The 22,120-nt window shown below is 31.7% G+C and overlaps 1 protein-coding gene across 2 annotated transcripts in view; it reads right to left on the bottom strand.

Annotated features, from left to right (window-relative positions):
* Positions 1-1,913: 1,913 nt before the first annotated feature.
* Positions 1,914-22,120, bottom strand: part of LOC128173459 (uncharacterized) — a 28,513-nt gene continuing 8,306 nt past the window's right edge. The window contains exons 2-4 of one of the 2 annotated variants that reach the window (XM_052839150.1): positions 16,932-17,050; positions 10,207-10,839; positions 1,914-2,209 (exon numbers count right to left, since the gene is read on the bottom strand). In XM_052839150.1, coding sequence (XP_052695110.1) covers positions 1,929-2,209; positions 10,207-10,789 — 864 coding nt within the window. In that variant the 5' untranslated portion in view covers positions 10,790-10,839; positions 16,932-17,050 and the 3' untranslated portion in view covers positions 1,914-1,928. The remainder of the gene's footprint in view (positions 2,210-10,206; positions 10,840-16,931; positions 17,051-22,120) is intronic. The other variant, XM_052839149.1, reaches the window with a different exon arrangement.

Below are 22,120 nucleotides of genomic sequence, written 5' to 3'. Positions count from 1 at the left end.
TATTCAAGATCAAAGGTGGTGATTCAGTAGCTTGCAAGGAGCGGTTGTTAAACATCTATTAAATTTGTATTAATGCATTACATTAATCATGACAATAAATTGTCATCAATTCGTTTGCACTTGAAAAGTACAGGTTTACGTAAGAATCGCAATATCGAATTTGTTGAATATGGACCCCTAATATTGACTAGGTGCGCTAGTTTGACGCCATGAAGGTCTTAATAAACCTGCAGAAATTGTTTTATAATTACAAAAAGAAAACAGCAAGCCTAATGTGAAATTTTCATTATTACTAGTTACTTAACTTACTCAGCAGAGTAATTTCCAATTTTAAAAAGTTATGAAAATTTTGAGTTTCGAATTTAAATTGCCGTAAAAATTAGCAAACTCGAGTGGAATTTGGTTGTCTTTCTTGGTTGTTTCACAATATCGTCGCTAGATGGCGTCTCGTTGATTTGTAAGCTAGTGTGCGAAAATGAAAGTTCGAGGTTAAACAAAGTTTAAAGCTTAGTGATGACCGACAAACAATGTTTCAACCAGCAGCCGGACAGCAAAGGGAGTAATACCATTTATGTAGAAGATGAGGGAACATATATGCATATCCCTTTCTTACTGATTGTCATTATTTATAAAGAATAAAGAAATGCTATATATCTCAATACTTTAGCACAAATTATATCCTATCAACAATTAAAGACAAATTTATTTGGTTAATATCCAAGGAAGACTGAACAATAATTAATGATTAATTTAATTAATATATATATATATATATATATATATATATATATATATATATATATATATATATATATATATATATATATATATATATATATATATATATATATATATATATATATAATAAAAGAAAAAAAGCAACACTAACTGCAAAACATAAGCGCTTTCATTGTTAAAAATCTTCAGACGTTTTACAGTCGTTAAAACTATAGTTTTAACGACTGTAAAACGTCTGAAGATTTTTAACAATGAAAGCGCTTATGTTTTGCAGTTAGTGTTGCTTTTTTTCTTTTTTTCTTTTATTATATTTTTACCGGACACTGAGAAAATACTTTTGTGATTTGGATATATATATATATATATATATATATATATATATATATATATATATATATATATATATATATATATATATATATATATATATATATATATATATATATATCGTTTACTTATAGGAAATATAATCTTTTCCGCCCGGTGCGATATAAACCGAAAATTCACCTACCCTAATGATAAAAACCCGAGGGGTGTGTCATGATTCATATCCCACCCCTTTCCAGAAATCTTTGGATTTTATATCACACCCCTTACCGTCAATCATCGGCTATTTCAGGGAAGTTTATTAGAGATGAAATATATTGACAAGGAGCGATTTGTTAAATAATAATCATTCACCACATTATGTTTTTATTGTCTTTTTTAATATTTTCTATAAGTATATATATGATATAAAAAATCAGAACATGGTAATTTTTATTGCCATGTACTATATAACATATAAAGATTGCCGGAGAGTGGTGTGAAATATATAGCACATCTTTCTGTTTATCATCGACTAGAGTTTGATATAGATGGCAATAAAAATTGCCATGTTCTGATTTCATGTTCAGCCCCAGAGCCATGGAATAATCTAAATGTATATATATTAGGAAGGTTGTCTGTAATTCATGCTGCTGTAAACGATATCATGTTGTTTCAAAATTACAAACTGACCAGTAGAAATTAAAGCTTATGGTCCAAGTGACCCTTCAGTTCAAGCACTCACTTGAACCTTCTATTAAGGTGAGCTAAAACAATACAACAATTCTATATTGAAATACGTTTTATATAAAATATGTTATTCATGTGTATACTACAGTTTGATGTATACTTTATGTTATACAAATGAAAACTCAAAAGTCCACTTAGGGTGGCATGTTAACATGTTTCAGATGTGCACAGTCTGTCAAATATTCCAGGGATAAAAAGGAATACACGACAGTGTTACTGAGGCTTGGAATGACATCAATTGCCGGTTCATTGTGGATGACTCCATAGAACAGTTGTAATGGCCGAGCTATCACCACGCCCACTCCGATGTAAAACAGCACGATCTGGAAGGCATAGTTCATTTTGTAACAACGGCTGCATGTGGCATTTTCGTGGGCACAGGATTTCAGAATGGCAATGTTCCAAAAGGAGACACCTGTCAAAAAATTTGAAACAACAAATTGAACAAGTGAAAAGCTGTCAATGTGACAGCAAACCGGGTTTTCATTTATGTGAACTGTATCCATAATCCATGTCAACCCGTATCTAGTGAAATAGAGTACCCTATATGCAATATTTTGCCAAAAATGACTAAGTTCAAAAGCTGGGGTTTTTTTCCCATAAATTATCGGAAATCAAAATCCTAGCAATATGCACACCTCTGATATATGTATAATTGATCTGCAAAAGAACAACTTCTTATCTTGAAAACTGTAGGAGGAGTTATACGTATAATGCGGGTACCCTTTCGGCAGCCGCCCTCCAGCCCGCCATTTTCATCATGCAGTTATATATAAAAGCATAGTTATGAACTTGTCTTGGATGCAATAACATGTTAGTCAATGAAGAATATCATCTAACGTTCTTATAATGTACCTTTTTAAAAAAAAAAAGGCATATTTATTGAGATTCTTTATCAATAATTTTTATATACAGTGAATTAGGAATTCCAACAATGACTTGATAATTTAGCCTTGTCAATTAAGAAATAAACAGGAATTTAAAAAGTTCACCGTGATATGAACTTTATATTTGATCACGTACCAACCAAGTTCATATCCTGGTGTTTTTTTTAATATTGCTGTTTTTTAACTTATATTTACTTTTGAGAAAGGCAAATTGTTTAAAATTACTAATATAGCGGCGTTTTTACGTTTACAATTATGCAACTGTCAAACGATAAGCACCTGCACTAATCATTGTGACATCATAAAAAAGTCCACACAGAACTGGATATTTTCGTTATTCTATAAGAAAGCATACTTTCAAATGTAAATATTTTGATATGTACATTTATCAACATTATCTGCTGGTTTACGAGCTGAGTAACTGATATTGGCAAATCATATACAAAATATCAAGGTCACGCGGCACGATCCTCAAAAACTGTCGATTATTTTTCAAATCTCCAACGGCCTGACAATACATGTATACGATATAAAATTATTAATATTATTGAAATTATTTTCTAAATGATTACAATTTCGTATATATATATATATATATATATATATATATATATATATATATATATATATATATATATATATATATATATATTTATAAATATATATATATATATATATATATATATATATATATATATATATATATATATATATATATGAGCCAGTGTATGAGAAAAGGGGTCTTATGACATAACGTCATAATGCAGAGAAAACGTCATAAACGTCGGCAACATTTCGCGACGTTGTTTATAATTTGTAACGCTTTATTTCTTTTTGTAACATAGGAAATTAAGCATAGCGAAGGGTTTATTTACCGCAATATGTATACTATTCTTTGCAGGATTATATATGTATATATAAACAATGTATAGATCTTAAGTTAAACGCAGTTTGACTTAATTTAAATTTCAATAGAACTACCAACCTGTAGGTGAAGGTGCAATTCAAAAACGTGTAAAGAAAAACCATGTGCTAAATTGTGTTGTGTTTATATATACTGCAAAATGGTTTCTAGGCATGATTTATTAATAAGAAATTTGAAAAATAAACAAAAATGTTAAAGAGTTTATAGGCATGGTAAGTGTACTATAAACAGTGACATATAATATAATATAAAATCGTACATAATTTTATAGCATGCAGTCAAATACTTGATTATGGGATATAATATAATATAAAATTGTACATGATTTTATAGCATGCAGTCAAATACTTGATTATGGAAAATCAGATTTGCCATTTATATTTAGGTATTGGATTGACAATTAATCAAATTGCCCCTTCTTCAAAATTTTTAATTGTTTCTTAAATGCAAAAGTTGACCTCCTCCCCTTTTAAAACAGGGTAAATTTGGACTTACGCGGCGTGATGAAGGACATTTCTTCAATGTGTCGGCGCATTACCCGGACGAATAAGAAATTATGATTGATAAGTTATAGGTAAAATGTTGGTCTGTTTTCATGCAATTAAATTATGAATAAAAGATATGTGTTTCCGTATACATGTGTTACCATTATATACTTCTGCTAAGCGAAAACACATGAAAAAAAAAATTGATAAATATTTTTAAAAAAATAACCAAGAATCAGAAACCAAAAGTATCTGATTATTTTTCATCCGTAATTTACGTAATTATGGTATTTCACAATTCTTATGATTTTCAAAATTTCTATTTAATTTATTTAAAATTTTGTTTGTGAAATAACGAACAAAGTTTGTTTTAGAGTCCGATTATTACATACAACGTGTCACTGCATGCTTGAAAGCCTCTTTAATGTTTGCTATTAAACTAAAAATATAACGCGATCGAGCTTAAGACAAATTTAGGTATTCAGTTTTTGAACGAACATCACATACGCTTTCAGTTAACGGTAACCACATGTACATGTTTGACAATATTTCTACCGGTATTGTAATTATTAGATTTAAAAAACTACAAATATATTCATGCTATAAAAGAAATAAAACACTATTTAAAAAAACACGATGCTCAAAATGCGTTTAATGTTAACTTAGTGTAGAAAGGGTAAATCCTTTACTGACAAGTACAAAGTAGTACTGTAGTGGTGAAAAAGAGTAGACAAATCAGAAAACTTGTTTGAATAGTTCTGATTATAAAAAATTTGGTTATTACAATGTACATGATCATTAGTTTCTTCGAAAACCATGTAAATTAAACAAATCTAATCACTTTTATTCAGTATTTTGAATTCAAGTCAGTAAAATACAGATCTGGTAAATGCGCTGTAATATTAAGCGTTGATTCTTAGATCACAACTACAAAGCCCCAACTCGTGTTTAATCTAGGGCGCGCTTGATTTGTCTACACTGTTGTACACCTGAAGTAGATGATTTACACCTTAAAATAATGCGAAATTTGGTGTAGTGTGTATTATCAATATGGACGTTAAAGTTGTGACAGCTGCCGAAGAGTTCCGTTTTTAAGACAATTGTTTTTAATAGTTTTTGAAAATAAATAATGTTTGTATTCGATTGCTATACTACCTGCATGGTATACCCTTGCCAGTTGTCAGGTACATGCAAAATACAGTATGCGTTTCTTTAGGCTATTAAAAAATTGCCAATAAGTTCAGTAAGGACAGACACAATGCTTAGAAAAAGAGTAAATTTATTGTCAAGCGAAAAAATAAATACATAAAGTGAATTTACTTACTTTATTACTGTAAAGTATAATCTGGCAAAATTACTACATATCTAGTGCATTCATAAGCATTGTAAAAAAGCGTATAAAACTATATTTTCGAACTTCTTAGTACACTATACATGTATCTGTTGACTTATGCTGACAACACATGTTTTAGTGAAATATGTATAAAAAATACATTACTTTTTCTTATGCTTTGAACACTTTCATATTTATACACGCAATATGTGCTAAAATAAGGCTATCAACTCTAGCAAATTTCTTGTGCTGACAAAAAAATTCTGCAGATTTCTCAGCTTACTTTTTTGCCGCCATATATTGAAAACAAGTGTGTAATTTCCAACACATGCCTTGTACAGAGTGTAGACGGTGTACACCTAAAGTGTACACTTTTGCACTTAATTAGAGAAAAGTGTACACCGGTTGTTAGGTATAGACAAATCAAGCGCGCCCTAGCTTAATACAGTTATTTCTAGGTTATAAGCCGGATTATGCTTCCGTCCGTTCTGATCGAAATCAATCCTAACTATTCTTAATACGAAATTATAGAGATCGCACGGGAACAATTGTATAATTGCACGGCATTCTCAACACAGCCATCATGAAATATGTAAGAAAAGATTTCATAACAATTACATGAATTAAGCCTATACATGTAAAATATAATTTTTTATGTAAACAATTCAATTATTTAAAACCATTTCAAGTTTTAAATAGCATTATAGCAAATTGAAAACACGAGTTTATTAAAAATTTCTCTCTCTCTCTCTCTCTCTCTCTCTCTCTCTCTCTCTCTCTCTCTCTCTCTCTCTCTCTCTCTCTCTCTCTGAAAACGAAAATGTACGATCAAATAAGAAATAAAAAACAAAAAAACAGTACAATATACCAGTATCATGAGCAATTCGTGTATCTTAAATAATAGCACAAATTTTGATTCAAAAAGCGATTCTAAAGGTACAATGTTTAAATTCAACATCCAATTAATCAATCAATGAACTGTAATGAAGCGTAAGGATAAATTTACGAAAAAATGAAAGTTAATTGATGTAAACTAAAAGGCCTCAGTTACATTGGGTGTATCAGAGAAAGTTTTTTGTCCATATATTTAAGCGTAATTAAATGCATTATTTTGTGATTCATGCGGGTGAAAAGGTACTAGCTACATGTATCATTGTAGAAAAATATATGTTTGAAGAATTTAAGTAAATGTATATTTTTTCTGCAATGCTCGCTTTCTTCATAGTCAATGTTTATAAGCAGAGAAAGCATATTTTGTTTACATATACATCTATCTTTGAATCCCTCCCTATCAATTAAAAATGAGTTAAGTGTGTAAAGTATTATCATATCGTTACACAAGAGGTCCGTGCAAGTCCGTGCAGGTTCGTTGGGTCCGTGCTCTTAATGTAGCTAAATAAGTATTCATCAATCAAGAAATTAGTCACGCAATATTCAACACCAACAGTACAAAGAAGACATCAATGAATGATTTTAAAAAAATCAGTATAGCACTTGATATAAAGACTATATTAAATTGGCTAAATGAATTAAGCATTTTTTTTTTCAATTAAAATAATACGCCGAAATCGTTTAACAGGATCGCATAGATTTCAGTCTTATCAGTTTATAGCTGTATGAATTACAATCAATTTTCCTAAGAAATAGATTGAAAATACATTGTGGATGTTATAATAAAACGGTAAATATATAAAAGTACATGTAACAAAATTCTCGCCAGTTGTACATTACGCAAATCAATGGTAGAAACAATATGCGTGTATGCGTTTGTATAATATCAAAGATATTTATACAGCAAGCTAAGAATAAAGATTGTCAACAAAACGTTTATAACTAATATTATTTTTCCCCAGTTAGAAGTTAGACGTTATGTTGGGGTGGTGCTATTTGGATTCTCTGACACACTGGTTAGAAAAGATTGTTTTCAGTAAAGAGAAATAATATTTCTTATTGTTTAAAACCCAAACACTGTTTTTTGACAATAAAATGAATGAATCAAGATATTCTTTATTGCAACAGAAAATACATTACAATATATATTTTAAGTATCTGAAAGTATTATTTATTTTTTCCATGCAAAATTTCAAAATTTGAATAAATTGTTGAGATGAAATAAAATTTTATGAAAAAATAGCATCCTGTCACCTCGGGGCAAATATTCTGGTATGTCGCCCTCGAAGCCATGTAATATATATATATATAACATTTTTAAATAAGTTTTCTCGTTATGTCACAAATGAGATAATTTTATTACTATGCCCTGAAAATTGCTGAATCACACCGGAAACAGTTATATTGCCCTCCCGGAAACAGTTATATTTCACAGGAAATGGTTATATTGCCCTCACGAAACTGTAATATCACCATCGCGTGCAAGAATTCTGCATATTAATTACGTCGGGTTCGAAATTCACCGAGCCAGTTGCTAAGCAAACGTAAACATATCCGCGAATTTTAAACATGTCAGGCCAACGTCTGCGGTTTGTTCATCTAAATTCAGATGAACTCGATAATTTAATTGATGAAAAAAAAATCGGCAAATACGACAAAAGTGATAAACTCAAGCGTGAGTGTTTTTAAAACATTTGCCTCTGCCTTGTGAATTAAATAAATATGTTGATAACCCGAGTTTGATTTGTTTAAAAATGTTATATAACATATAATACATGTCTTCTCGGGCGACAATACCAGAATATTTGTCCCTCGGTGACAGGAAAGCCCTGGAGTGTTATGTCGCCCTCTGCCTTCGGCATCGGGCGATATAACACTCCAGGGCTTTCCTGTCACCTCGGGGCAAATATTCTGGTATGTCGCCCTCAAAGCCATGTAATATATGTATAATATATAAGAGAAATTCACCTTATTGGAGCTCGACCTTTGCCCACCCGGGGCTTGAACTCACGACCTTTGAAATCTATTCTCCTAGCAGTGACCAGCAATCGCACTAACAACTCGGCCATCTTGGCAAGACTTGCGTAGATTGCCGAGTGGTATGTGCGGTGGCCGCTCACTGCTAGGAAAATGGATTTCAAAGGTCGTGAGTTCAAGCCCCGGCCGGGGCGGAGGTGGAGCTCCAATAAGGTGAATTTCTCTGTGCTTTATGTATATCATTCACTATGGGCAGGTAAATGTCAATTTGAGAGTATATTGTATATTGCAATGTTTGTGCTAATTATATATAAGCACAAATAATTCGTTATTTTCAGTGCAAACAACATTTCCAGATATGTTGTGCATTAAGATATCTTTTTGTTATGAAAAACACTATTTTACAATGTTTCAATATTTCTATCGACACAACTATTGCCAAATTTAACTTAAATTCCATAAAAGTCAAGGAAAAATGAATCCCAATTTTTGCTTAAAATCAGCATATTTCATGCCATATCTAAAATTTTACATAATAGACTCATACTTTTTGTTTTATTTCCTGAAATTTTTAAGATTTTTTTGACAAGTTAATCATTACTGGAGAAAAAGTTTTTTAAATAAGACTTTTTAATAATTTCATTACTTGTTGAATTGGTAATGGATAAGAATAGCGTTTTATCAGTGCAAAAAGGTCAAAATATGAATTAGGTGAAGATATTGTAACATTTTTCTTTATGATAATTTTAATTTTATTTATTTTAAATAGTATAAATTTGTAATTGATGCCATGGTTCATTCCGATAAAATATAGAGAGAAAACCGATTTTTGAGCAATCTGCACTTTGACTGCAGAAAGGTCATATTAAATACATCGTAGCGCCAAATGAAGTATATAGACCCCACAATTTTGTTTTAGATTTTGGCTAAGCTATGTGTGTAGATTTTTAAAAACCACTTTAGAAAAAAAAATTAAGACTTTTGATTGCAGGATGCAATGTCCTTAAGAGATATTTTTGAGAAAAAAAAATTATATATCTACTTTGTGTCCATAAATTTCAAAATGCTATTCATCTGACCAACTCTAAACATGTAAAACAACCAATGTAGTTATCGATTTCTTAAAACTGTAACAAATGTTTTAGCACATATCAGTTACATACAAACAATAAAACATATTAATTTTGCAATGTTTCAAGGTTAAATACTAAAAATTTCATATTCATGCACATAAATATTTGTAAAAACAAGGATATATTTTATGTTGGTTAAAAAAAAGATGCCCATTGCTTGCATTTGAAACCATTACGTGAATCATGCATCATCAAGTACACGTAGTCTGTAGAAATAATTTTTTCAGTAGAAAAAGAAACCATGCGATTACAACGATTGTAATAATTACGATAATGTGTTCATTTGACTCAGATAAAAGTTTCGGAAAGCTTGAGATACTAAATTATTCCCTTTTCCATTGAACAAAAAAGACAGACAGTGAGTCTATCACTATGATCGTAGTCAAAACAACAGGTCTAGACATTTCCAGATCAGACACGATTTTATATTTTTTTCTGAACGTAATTTGAAACATTTATAGAACTTTAATTGCAGCCCTTCTAAATGAAGTCCTGCATGACTATCAGATAAATTTCATACATATTTTATTCCTATTTTCACCATGATTTATGGCAAATTAATTTTCATTATGCAAATGCGTGCAACAAATGCTCTAAAAATTTTCAAACTACCCAGATATTTAATGTCAAATATTGAAGGAAATCTGAAAACAAAATTAACTGTAGAGAGTTCTTAAACAGTTAAGGTGGTTTAATATTAACATATTTGGGCATGCAATTCTATTGATACTCAATTTTGAATCTACATTAGTTTAGCATTTGAACAGTAGTTAGACAATACCTGTATCAGCTGTAGATAACTGCCTGGCTGTCCACACATAAAAGCACACAAGAGGAAGATAGTACAATATGTATTCCATCAAAATATGTGAAGCATTCTTGACCACATTGTTCCTGCATACAGTGAAGTACACCTGCACATCTGATGTTAAATTCATCGAGGCCGTTTGGTGTAAAGACTTTTCTGGGTTTTGCCAAATGATCAAGGAAACAGAAAGCAATGCGTGCACAACAATCAAATTGTATGCTGTACTTTTATTCCTAATGAAGGATCCAGCAAGAACAACATGTGTAGTTATGATGGTAACAAATATGACGTTAGAAATCAGCGTTGGGACAAAGAAATCTCGACAGCCATCGTCCTTTGGTCTGAGACTTTCTATCTGCATTAAACGCTTGAAATACCCCAACACAGATGCACAGTACAACTCGTGCACCAGGCCAGTCGTTACTATGACTACAGTTATCACGGTATGTTTGCAGTTATCCAGCATCAAAAATAGCAACACCAAAAAGCCGGCAGCCAGTGTCCCAAAGAGAACTACCGACTGCAACATCTCCAGGGCAATAAATGGCATCCCCATGTTGTCTTTACGTTCTCCTTTCCTCCACTCCACTTATATAGTACTTGTTTCTATAAAAATATAAATATACCAGCATTACATGTACGTGTAAAGACTTGTATAATCCGGCGGAGGGTGGTTTTGAAAAAATTGGCCGGATTGGGCAACATCTGGTTTGGAGGACATTTTTGCAAATAAATTTTACTCGTTTAATCGTCTATTCTTGCAATTTTCAATTCTTTTGAGGTATACTAGACCTCCTCGATCGTGATTATGGTGCCAATTTTCATTTTCACATTTTATTAGGAAAACAATAACTGCATAACGGAGTACGTACAATAGAAATATTTTTTTAATCAAATCATCGTAATTGATAAATTTTCGAACACCCAATTTACCTGCCACGAGACAAGTGCATGCTTCAACAGAAATTCTTAAACAAACAATGACCACACCACAAGTCAACAGCATTTATGGCAAGAAATTAGGACTGTATTTTTAAATGATACTTGTGTACCCTATTAATATGTTTTACGGTGCAACCGTTTGGAGGGCGAGCCCAATAGTGGGGCTAGATCAGTAATTTCCCTTTCATCTCTGGCCTGTCATCCCATATATTTTGTTTTGCTCAGGCTCAATAATCTAATTGCTGGCCCAGAAGCATTGACATAATAAACTTATTCAGAGATATTCACAGGAACGGAAAACAGATTTCTTATGAAGATTTATATTTTTTCATTTGGAAGTCTTTTGGAACACCTCACACAATTTTCATCCAGACTTCATTCTATATCATTTGCAGTGCGAATCTCCATAGATTTTTACTTGAATTTGCGACATTCTTTAGTCGAATAAGATTGAGATATAAAAACATGTAAACAAATGTTTATTCTGGTAAGTTGATAAATTTTATGTATGACTACCGTTTTTCGATTATGCTATAAGACACGCCCATTTTGTTTAACTCACAATTTGTATTCATAATGTTATCACAGACAGACATTTGAAAATGTAAATATTGTGATATATGAATTATATTTAACACCGGTATATTATTAACTGCAGGTATTTTTTTTTTTTAAATCAGCATCAATTGTGGGCCTACATAATCACATGTAATCATAATTTCAAACAGTTGAATCTTCACAATTAGATGATGCAAACATTTATTTCACTCATTTTTGTCTAAGAGGTCATGCAAAACATATCTAGTTTATATGATTAAAATACTGGATAAAGGGGTTATCATTTACCTGCAAGATTTTTTGTTTGGTGTATTAGTATCTGTACTGATAAATTAAGGCATTTTGCAAAAAAAAAAATACAAAATGCCTCCACCAGAGTACTTGCTTAAACCTTTGGTATTTCAACAATTGCGTGAAGATGTCCGTATATAAGGTATGATTGAATTTTAACTAATCAAAAACCTACTTTCATTTTCCATAAACAAGCCCGAAATAGCAAAAATGAGAGTAAGGTTGTGGACACGCTTTGGCGGATCCAAGTCATGGATAGTCTCGATCAAAATATATACTTGCAATGAAATAATATTAAATGATTACGTAAAGAGTGAATATATTTACGATGAGCCTATTTATAGAATACACAGAAGTTAAGATTTGACAAATAATGTTGAATAAATAAAATGAGTCAATTCGTTTCTTTAGTGGACAATTTAAGTTTTGATTCTCATTCGCTTGCGAAGCACGACCTATTGTGAGAGAATGGATTAAACTTTCCAGAACGGAGTAACCAAGAACGCGGATTAACTAATTAACGAAAAGTATAGGACGAGTTCTTCATGCATCGCGGGCAGATACCTTGGATCGGAATTCGATTGATACAAAAGTTAATAAAACAAATTGGAACAATTCATGCGATTTTAGCATTGATTGAAACAACTTTCCAGAACGAGGTGCCCAGAAACGGGTTGACTAACTGACATCATGACGGAAAGTGTAGGGCAATTTACCATCGAGCAGACACTTTGAATCTGACTACTTTGGTTTAAAATATGCATGCAAATGGATAATAATGCATAACCTAGCGTGTTTTAATCTCATACTTATTTATCCCACGTCAGATTTGTTCTGAACCTTATACAATTTGAAAACATTAATGACTAATGAACAGATTATTGTATTTTTCGTCTATATGGATAAATGATGTATGCATAAAACGGAGAAGTTTAATGGGAATGCCCCCCCCCTCCCTTCCAGATTGTTTTTCAAAAAAGAAGTCTTTTATCTGAAAATCTTAATTTGGACAGTAATAGGTTTATATTGCAAATTGACCTAAAGAACCAAATTTAGAACGAGAGACACTAAATACTCGTTCACTCTTTTAAAATAAATACAATTTAAAAAGTTCATTTTTTTCAGTCAGCTGCAACAAACAGGTTTAAGGCCACGTACATGTATATATTATCCGTTTCAGTTTAGAATTTTCATCCCTGCCCTCTCCTTTAAATATCCAAAATTGCGGTTTGTTTTTTATTTCGATTTTAAAGAATAAGATAAGGAAAAAATCGGACAAAGTGTATACAAAAATGAACAAAACAAAAAAAATGGTCAAACATATTAAGCATTATATCATAAAAATGTGCAAAGTGTTAATTCCCGCACTTGCACGGGCTATCATCTAGTTCATAAAAAAAGTCGAACTTAAATTCGCATTATTTTCATTTTCTGACCATTTATAAGATTTAGAAAAGTAATAAGATGCTATTTAGCTCTATGGATAAACCACGTCGATTAGATACATTTCATTTTCATATATGTTGTCTCATATCTGAAAGTGAACAAAGATGACCAACAGAGTGTCGACAGATAAACTGGAAGCCATTGCACAGTCTTTGAACACTGTTGCAAAATTTCCTAAGGCCACAGTCAAAAACTAAAATGGTCTTAAATTCCCTTAAACGATTGTTGTTTACCTGGCGTGAACTCGAGTGACATTTCATAACCTTACATCAGGGACCAAATAGAGCAAAATGTTTGGGAGACTTTAATTTCCCTTCACAGAAAAATAGCGAGAAGTTTTTAAATCATTACTTGTCAACGGCAAAATGCTAATGATTATCTACAAAGATTCAACCTTTGATAATAAATAAAATTGGCATAGAAGTCAATAAAAATTTAAAACTACCTTTAGATAAAAAAAATTATCCAATTTGTTAAATTCAAATTATTTTATGTATTCACATAATTATTTAATAGATAAATGTTTTTAGCTTATGACAAATAAAATCAGCCTCTGTACTTCTGTGTATTTTGGAGGAATTAGTCCAAACCTATGACCAAATAACATCGTTATACATAGGATCTCGTCATGAAGTTTTTCAATTTTTTTATATCTTCAACCTCTATACAATAAATACATTTTATTCATGTATATTTACATTCTCCAGTGTCTTTGCCTGTGATAACACTACGTATCGATTTTGTACTATATAACTCATAATACAAGTGACGCCAAATTGAGGCGCCAGCGGGGTTTGCTTCTTTATATTTTAAATATTTAATCGTACGATGACTTAAAATTATATCAATATAAGTAATAAGGAATCATTCTTTGAGTATTATGAGGTGATAATTTCGGTCGAGGCGTGATCAAATATATCATAAAGCCCTTGGGCTTTATTGGATTTGATCACGCCCCGACCAAAGTTATCACCTCATAATACTCAAAAAACGATTCCTTATATTTTATTGTATAGAGGTGGTAGATATAAAAAAGTTGAAAATCTACGTGACGAGTCCCTATGGTTATATAGAGGATCTTTAAATTTTAAAGATAACACACTGTAAACAAACGGCTTTATGATTATCTATGAATTAATTTGGCGGAGTTAATCACTAATTACAAGTTACCAACTAATGTAATATCAACACAAAGTGTAATAAATATCGGTACACAGTATGTAGTTGCATCACCCGTAGTTATAACCCCTAAAAATAAAACAGTCGCGAGTTATTAACCACGGGGGGGGGGGGGGGGGGGGACTGAGGCTGTGAAAACTTTTTTTTCAATTATGTACTAATTACGGCTATCAATGTGCTTTCTATAGACTCTCACCTATATTTCATATGTTTTTGGCGCAATATTGTTGTATGACGTCACTTGCTAGACTGTATTAACATTGTGACGTCATAGTATATGTTCTACGTTGTGTTGCTATAGACAATAAACACCGACTGATGGTCGAAATATTTTGAAACAGTGTTTTAAAAAAAATTTATTATATATATATATATATATATATATATATATATATATATATATATATATATATATATATATATATATATATAATCGAAAAAGAAAAAGAAAATGAACAGTTCCAAAGTTTCTATTCACTAGCGTTATGATAAGTTATGATAACTTATGTACATTCACCTGAAGAAGGATGTAAATCCAAAAAGCGCTAGTGAATAGAAACTTTGGAACTGTTCATTTTCTTTTTCTTTTTTGATTATTTATACTGTGTGATATCACCTTTCACTCATTTTGGATTATATATATATATTTAAGAAATGAATTCAATGTCTACCCAAGTTATACTCGTATAACCTGGGTTGGGGCAATTTACGCTTTATAATCCGCGAAGCGGATTATAAAAAAGCGTAAATTGCTCCAACCCAGGTTATACGAGTATAACTTGGGTAGATATTGAGTTCATTCCTTATAATTTAATTTTCTGGAATTTGCCGTACAAATTGAGTCCGTTTTACTTTTAAAAATGATATAAATCTGTTCAAAATTCAAACGTAACGTCAAGTGAATTAGTACGTTGGTGCATTGTGACGTGTCTTGTGACGTGCAAACCAGGTTATACAAATTTAACTAAATTTTTCTATCCAATCAAATGCCGCGTTACAACCATAATTAAATTATATATATATATATAAAGAAGCTAAAACCACCGTCACAAGTGAAAATGACAACGCATTGAAATATTTAACCCACTTTACTTTACAAAAATGGCACCAGTATCTTGCATGTTTCAAAGATTATTTTTACACGATAACTCTTTCACAACAAAACTCAAAATGGTTGCATCAAACAAAGAGCCTGGTTTTCAAGATATGGAAAAAAAACGAGCCCGAACTTATAAACTGATTGGAACCCCTTTTTATATATTATTTTTGTGACTAGCTCAAAGAAACAGAATTAGACTTTTAATTTTTTGCAATTTAAATTTCCCTTTCTATAAGGATACTTTATGCTAAATTTCGTTGATATTTACTCAGTACTTCTAAGTAAGAAGATTTTTAAAAATGTACTCAACTGGCCTTTTTTTTTTCAATTAATATTTGCCTTCCCATAAGGATGCTCTGTGCTGTGCCAAAGTTGGTTGAAATTAGCCAGGTGGTTTAAGAGAAGAAGTTTAAAATGTAAAAAGTTTACAAATAGACTGACGGACGGACGGACAACGAACAAAATGTAATCAGAAAATCTCACTTAAGCTTTTAACTCAAGTGAGCTAAAAATCATTCGCAAGGATCGCAAAAGTGCTTTGGATATGATTTTTCATAAAAAAGCAAAAACTTTTCAAAGCCGATCTTCGGTTTCACGTACTTCTGCTGACTGCTGAGGTGATGGACTTATAACTGATATACTGTATCTATTCTGCATATCTACATGTTTAGGTCTACTTTATAGTAATATAGTATAATGATTGGTTGTCACATAACTTTATTGAGATAACGCGCGGACAAACTCAAAGAGTTTAAAACATTTCAATAGCATCCGACATATCTCAGCAGAAAGAATGCAAATTTTTAATAACATACCATTTCAATGCTATGTAATATTTTACAAACAATCTGGAAAATTCTATCAAAAACTACAACAATTGAATTATAGAAATTTGTTTGTTACCGGTGACGACAGAAAGTTACAGATAAAATATAGATATTCAAAAGACACAATTCCATGTAAGTGTGAATATACTAGTAGCATGCCAATCATTTCTTTGTAAAGCACAAAAGTATGAATTAAAATTAAAACGCCAAGAATACATAAATACGCCAAGGCTTGCGGCGAGTGTCCTTACCTCATTCTCTATTTATGTTGTCGTTAGAAGTAAACATCGTTTTGCATTAAAATTTTCAGATCTAAATAAGTACATGCAAATATTTCATAGTTCGCACTTACGTACCGGTAATTACGGCGAGTTTTCAAACCCTCGTTTCAGTTCTACAGTTCAGTGTGTTTGGTGATCCGTAGAGTGTTAATGTCTCGAATGCTACTCGTGTGAAAGTCTCTAATAACGTCAAGCTTGAATTATGAAAAGAAAATTGACTGATAAAAATGTTGGATTTTTTCCATTTATCACTAGCTCCGATGAAAGAAATTCAAAGTCATACTTTTTTTAAAACTTTTCCCTTAAAACCAAATCATTTTAACTTCTTTTGCGTGTGTGTTAAAAAATGCATGTTATTTTGTGAGGTTTTAAAATGTGAAGTAGCAAAACAAATTAAAATGATGCCTTAAAGGCGCTCAGGCAGCAATTTGAAGATCATTAATAGCCTCTAGTGCAATACATGTAGATTCTGTATAAATAAAAATCCATTTTCCTCTGAAAATTCTAATGTTTATGATAAAGTATCAAAATGATTTTATAGTCATATCAAAGGTTGAGCGGTGCAGTTCTCAAACATATCCTAAACAATTGTTTTTATATATGGGATATAAACACACATGAACGTCAAACTCTGAACCCCTGGTGAGGCAAAAGAATCAACAAGGGGCCAAAGTCAAAACAATTTTAAAGAATGTTTTTTTTAAGAATATGTCAAAAATTGCATATATTGATTAAGTAGAACACTATGTTATAACGTTTCGGTTTTGTAGATACATGTATGATGAAAATGTTTTCCTTTGTAAAATTGGATTCCCAATGTGGCCCCACCCTACTCCTCAACATTTTGATTTCAGTAACAAATTTGAATCTACATTATTTCAGGTTGCTTTCACTATAGTTACAGTTATTCTAGGCAAATGGTTTTTAAAAAGAGGATTTATAAGATTTTTTTTCTGTATATCTTCCTATGTAACCCCCCCCCCATCCATGACCAAATCCTACCCCGGAAATCATGATATAAACAAACTTGAATTTACCCTTAGTTCCTGAGGATGCTTCCACACAAGTTTCAGCTTTCCTGGCTGATTAGTTTCTGAGAAGAAGATTTTTATAGATTAACTCTGTATATTCCTATGTAAAAATTCGACCCCCAACCATAGTGGCCCTACTCTACCTCCGGGGGTCATGATTTTCACTACTTTGAATCTACACTACCTGAGGATGCTTCCACATCAGTTTCAGTTTTTGTAAGTTTTTGTAGATACATGTATCATGAAAATGTTTTCCTTTGTAAAATTGGATTCCCAATGTGGCCCCACCCTACTACTCAACATTTTGATTTCAGTAACAAATTTGAATCTACAATTTTTCTAGGCAAATGGTTTTTAAAAAGAGGATTTATAAGATTTTTTTCTGTATATCTTCCTATGTACTCTCCCTCCCCCTTGTGACCCAATCCTACCCCGGGAATCATGATTTAAACAAACTTGAATTTACCCTTAGTACCTGAGGATGCTTCCACACAAGTTTCAGCTTTCCTGGCTGATTAGTTTCTGTAAAGAAGATTTTTATAGATTAACTCAATTAATATTTCTAATGTGTAAAAATTCGACCCCAACCCATAGTGGCCCCACTCTACCTTCGGGGTCATGATTTTCACTACTTTGAATCTACACTACCTGAGGATGCTTCCACATCAGTTTCAGTTTTTCTAAGTGTTTACCTGATTTTTGTATGAGTTGCGGGATTTGATGACATAAGTATTATGAGAGAGAGAGAGAGAGAGAGAGAGAGAGAGAGAGAGAGAGAGAGAGAGAGAGAGAGAGAGAGAGAAATTCACTTATCATATTATCGGACTTTTAATAGTTCTTTAAACACGTTACCTGCAGGCAATCAAAACATGCAAAGAGTATTTCTTTCGGGGACCCTAGCGGGTAAGGAACGGTAACTCTGTTAGGTATTCCTCTGTTACATTTCAGTGTTACAGTCGATGTTTTTACCTATGTGTCGATTTCAGTTTGAGAACTAATCTATATTTTATCAGATTTTTTAAGCATTATAGCTGCTAATTATTATGTACATATATTAAAATAATGTACATGTATGAAATTGTGTTTAATTTTGAACAAGCCGCTACCTTGCGGCTACCGTGTATTGTAGAAGTGCCAGCGAAACTGCTGTGTATATAACCTTATTGTTCTTGCTTTGTTTCTTTTTCCCTATTATTAAGGTCTTCCGTCTTCAGTGGAATACCTTACTGTTTTTCTACTGTTTCTCATTCTTCTATATTATTAAGGTATTCCGTTTCCAACTGAAGACCTTATTGTCTTCGTTCGGTTTCTTTTTCCCTTTTTTTTTTTCCAACCAATTTTGTGTACGCGATTTCTCTAAAACTACTCGACCGATTAAAATGAAACTTTCAGATCTGATAGATAATGATCTGAACCTTATCGGCTTGTCCAGGAGTAAAATGGCCAGACGTTCAAAACTTTGATAATTAATATCGGAAAAAGGAGAAATATTTTGAAAAGTAATGTAGAACAAAAGTTGCTCAGAATAATGTTCTTAACAATATGATACCTTAAATTGTGTTGGTGGCCCCGGTAAAGAGTTGAAGGGTCGGCCCATAAACCACAGTTGCTCAGATATCTCGAGAATAGTTAACAGTTCGTGAACACTTGTTGAACAAAATATGTTTATATTAGCGAGACCTTTTATTTGATATCATGAAAAAGGGGCTGACCCCTCAAATTAGGGGCAAGAAGGGCTACTAAGTCTTTTAATAATAACTCGTTTTTGAGTGAAAATTTGATATTAATGTTTAAACAAAAACAAAACACTTTTTATGCTTAATCTAATGCTGAAATCCGTTTTAAAATCGGACGATGCACTACAGAGATACTGGGGTTTAAAAATTGATTTTTCCGGAAAATTCGATTCCGCATTCTTAGTTAAGAAAATAAGGTTATGTTCAAAGTTAAATTAACTCGTACCTAAAATAATTCGATAATTGTTAAATCGTTATTAAGGTGGCTCACTATACCGTGAAATATTTTCTCAAATCAGCAGAAAATTACTTGATTATGATAGATATCATAACAGATAAGAGGTATTTAAGTCTATTTGGCAAAAAAATGTGCAATTTTGGATGACAAATTGCATTTTCAAAATTTTAATTTAGTTAACATGAACAAAAGCTCATGTTAAGATCGAAGCTTGAATTTTTTAGTAATTGCAGATGAATATTTGTAGATGTTCCTCCACGCTTCCAAATGGGAAAAATGCAAACGGCCTTAGGCTCATGCACCTGAACCTGAAAATTAGCACCAAATTTTTTCACGAAATTTTTGCATATTTTCTGTAATATCTTTTAATGTAAAAAAAAATTGTTTAGACATGTAATGCAAAAGTTTAAACGGGTTTTAATTTGATATCAGCCAAAAGGAGCTGGTCCCTCCAATTAGGGACCAAGAGGGCTCTAAAGTCCTTTTATAATAACTCTTTACTGAACAATAATTTGTTTTCAATTATAGAAGCAAAAATGTTTATTGTACAGATGTCTGTCTACATAATACCATACGTAAATCATATGTTACGTAAGTAGGGGTTTTAATGGGCCAAAAGTCCAAAACTTTGATCATTAATATCTAGAAAAGGAGAAATATTTTGAAAACTCTGTTGAACAAAAGTTGCTCAGAATAATGTTCTCAACAATATTCTACTTTAAAAATATTTGTTGGTGGTTCCAGTAAGGAGTTGAAGGGTCGGCCCATAAAACACGGTTGTTCGGATATCACTAGAACAGCTAACAATTCGTGAACACTTGTTGAACAAAATATGTTTATATTTGTGGGACCTTTCATTTGATATCAAGAAAAAGGGACTGCCCCTCAAATTAGGGGCATCGAGGGCTACAAAGTATTTTTATAATAACTTATTTTAGAGTGATAATTTGTTAATTATCATCATAAAAAATAAGAGCTTATAAAGCTTAATTCGAAACTGAAATCCGTTTTAAAATCGGACAATGCATTACAGAGATATAGGGGTTTAAAAATTGATTCTTTCGGAAATGTTGATTCCGCAGTCTTGGTTTAGAAAATAGTTTACTTTCAAAATGAAATTAACTCGTACCTAAATAATTCGAAAATATTTAAGTCGTACTTGAACGCATTTGGATTTGGATTTGCAAAGTCCCTCCTGAAATTGATAAGGTTTCTATTAATTCGTACTTAGATTCATTCGGATTTTGTTAACTCGTACCAAGAATAATTCCATTTTTTTTTCTTTTTGTTTGAGTTTATTTTGTTATTAATTTAAGAATACTGCTTCTTTGGGGATCTTCTAGCTTGACTCTCGACATTAACGGAAGACCCACTCGTTGCTTAGCAACGAACTTTGCCTTTGTTTTTATCTTTTTTTTCTTCCTAGACGCGAATTTTGAGGCTTCATATCGTGCTCATCTCTGAACAGTTTTTGCTAAAATTTCAGGGCTTATAGACTTTACAAAACATTATCTTAATCAATTCATAAATTTTAGAAATCCTCTTCCGTTAACGAGTTATTCCCTTTTTTTAAAAAAATTTAGGGCCTTTGGTTTCCAGACAAAGGCTCCTAGACTATGATAGCAGGGAATGGGAATCCAACGAATTTGAATAACAGAGACATTGTAGTTGTACATATCGGTTTTTGTTTTTGGATTACGTTTTAATTTAGGAAAAGGTAGAGGGTCAAATAACAGGATTCCAAAAAGTGCGAAAATTTAGACATATTTTCTTTTGTATCTTTTAAATGAAAAATATTTTGCTAAAACATATTGAATAAAAGATGTGCAAAATATCAAGGGCTTTCATTTGTTGACACCAATAAAAAAGGGTTGGCCCCTCAAATTAAGGGCCAAAAAACCCCTTAAAGTCATTGCTTAATAACTCCAAAACGATTAGGATTTCAATATGGCTGGAAAAGTTGTTTGTTGGGATCTCATAAAGGTCGTTACAATGTTATTTTGTTAGTGATTTGTGTAGTATGAGTGTAAAAAGCTTTACATAGTAACATGTACCTGTTTTCATTTGGCAAGTTAACGAAATTCTTTGTAAGAAAACAACTGACATAAAGTTACCACAGGAGGCATTAATTCATAAGAATTTTTTTTTTTAGAACACATGCTTTTTTTTTGAGGAGTTTAAGTCATTGTTGTTAAGTTTTTATAGTCACAATCCTTCAAAACGGGAATCGAAAAAAAAAATTCTTTTTCTTTTCTAGAA

Source organism: Crassostrea angulata, chromosome 2, assembly GCF_025612915.1.
Source record: "Crassostrea angulata isolate pt1a10 chromosome 2, ASM2561291v2, whole genome shotgun sequence".
Classification (NCBI taxonomy): domain Eukaryota; kingdom Metazoa; phylum Mollusca; class Bivalvia; order Ostreida; family Ostreidae; genus Magallana; species Magallana angulata.
The sequence above is the reverse complement of the archived record's forward strand: the minus strand, read 5'-3'. Positions and strand labels throughout refer to the sequence as shown.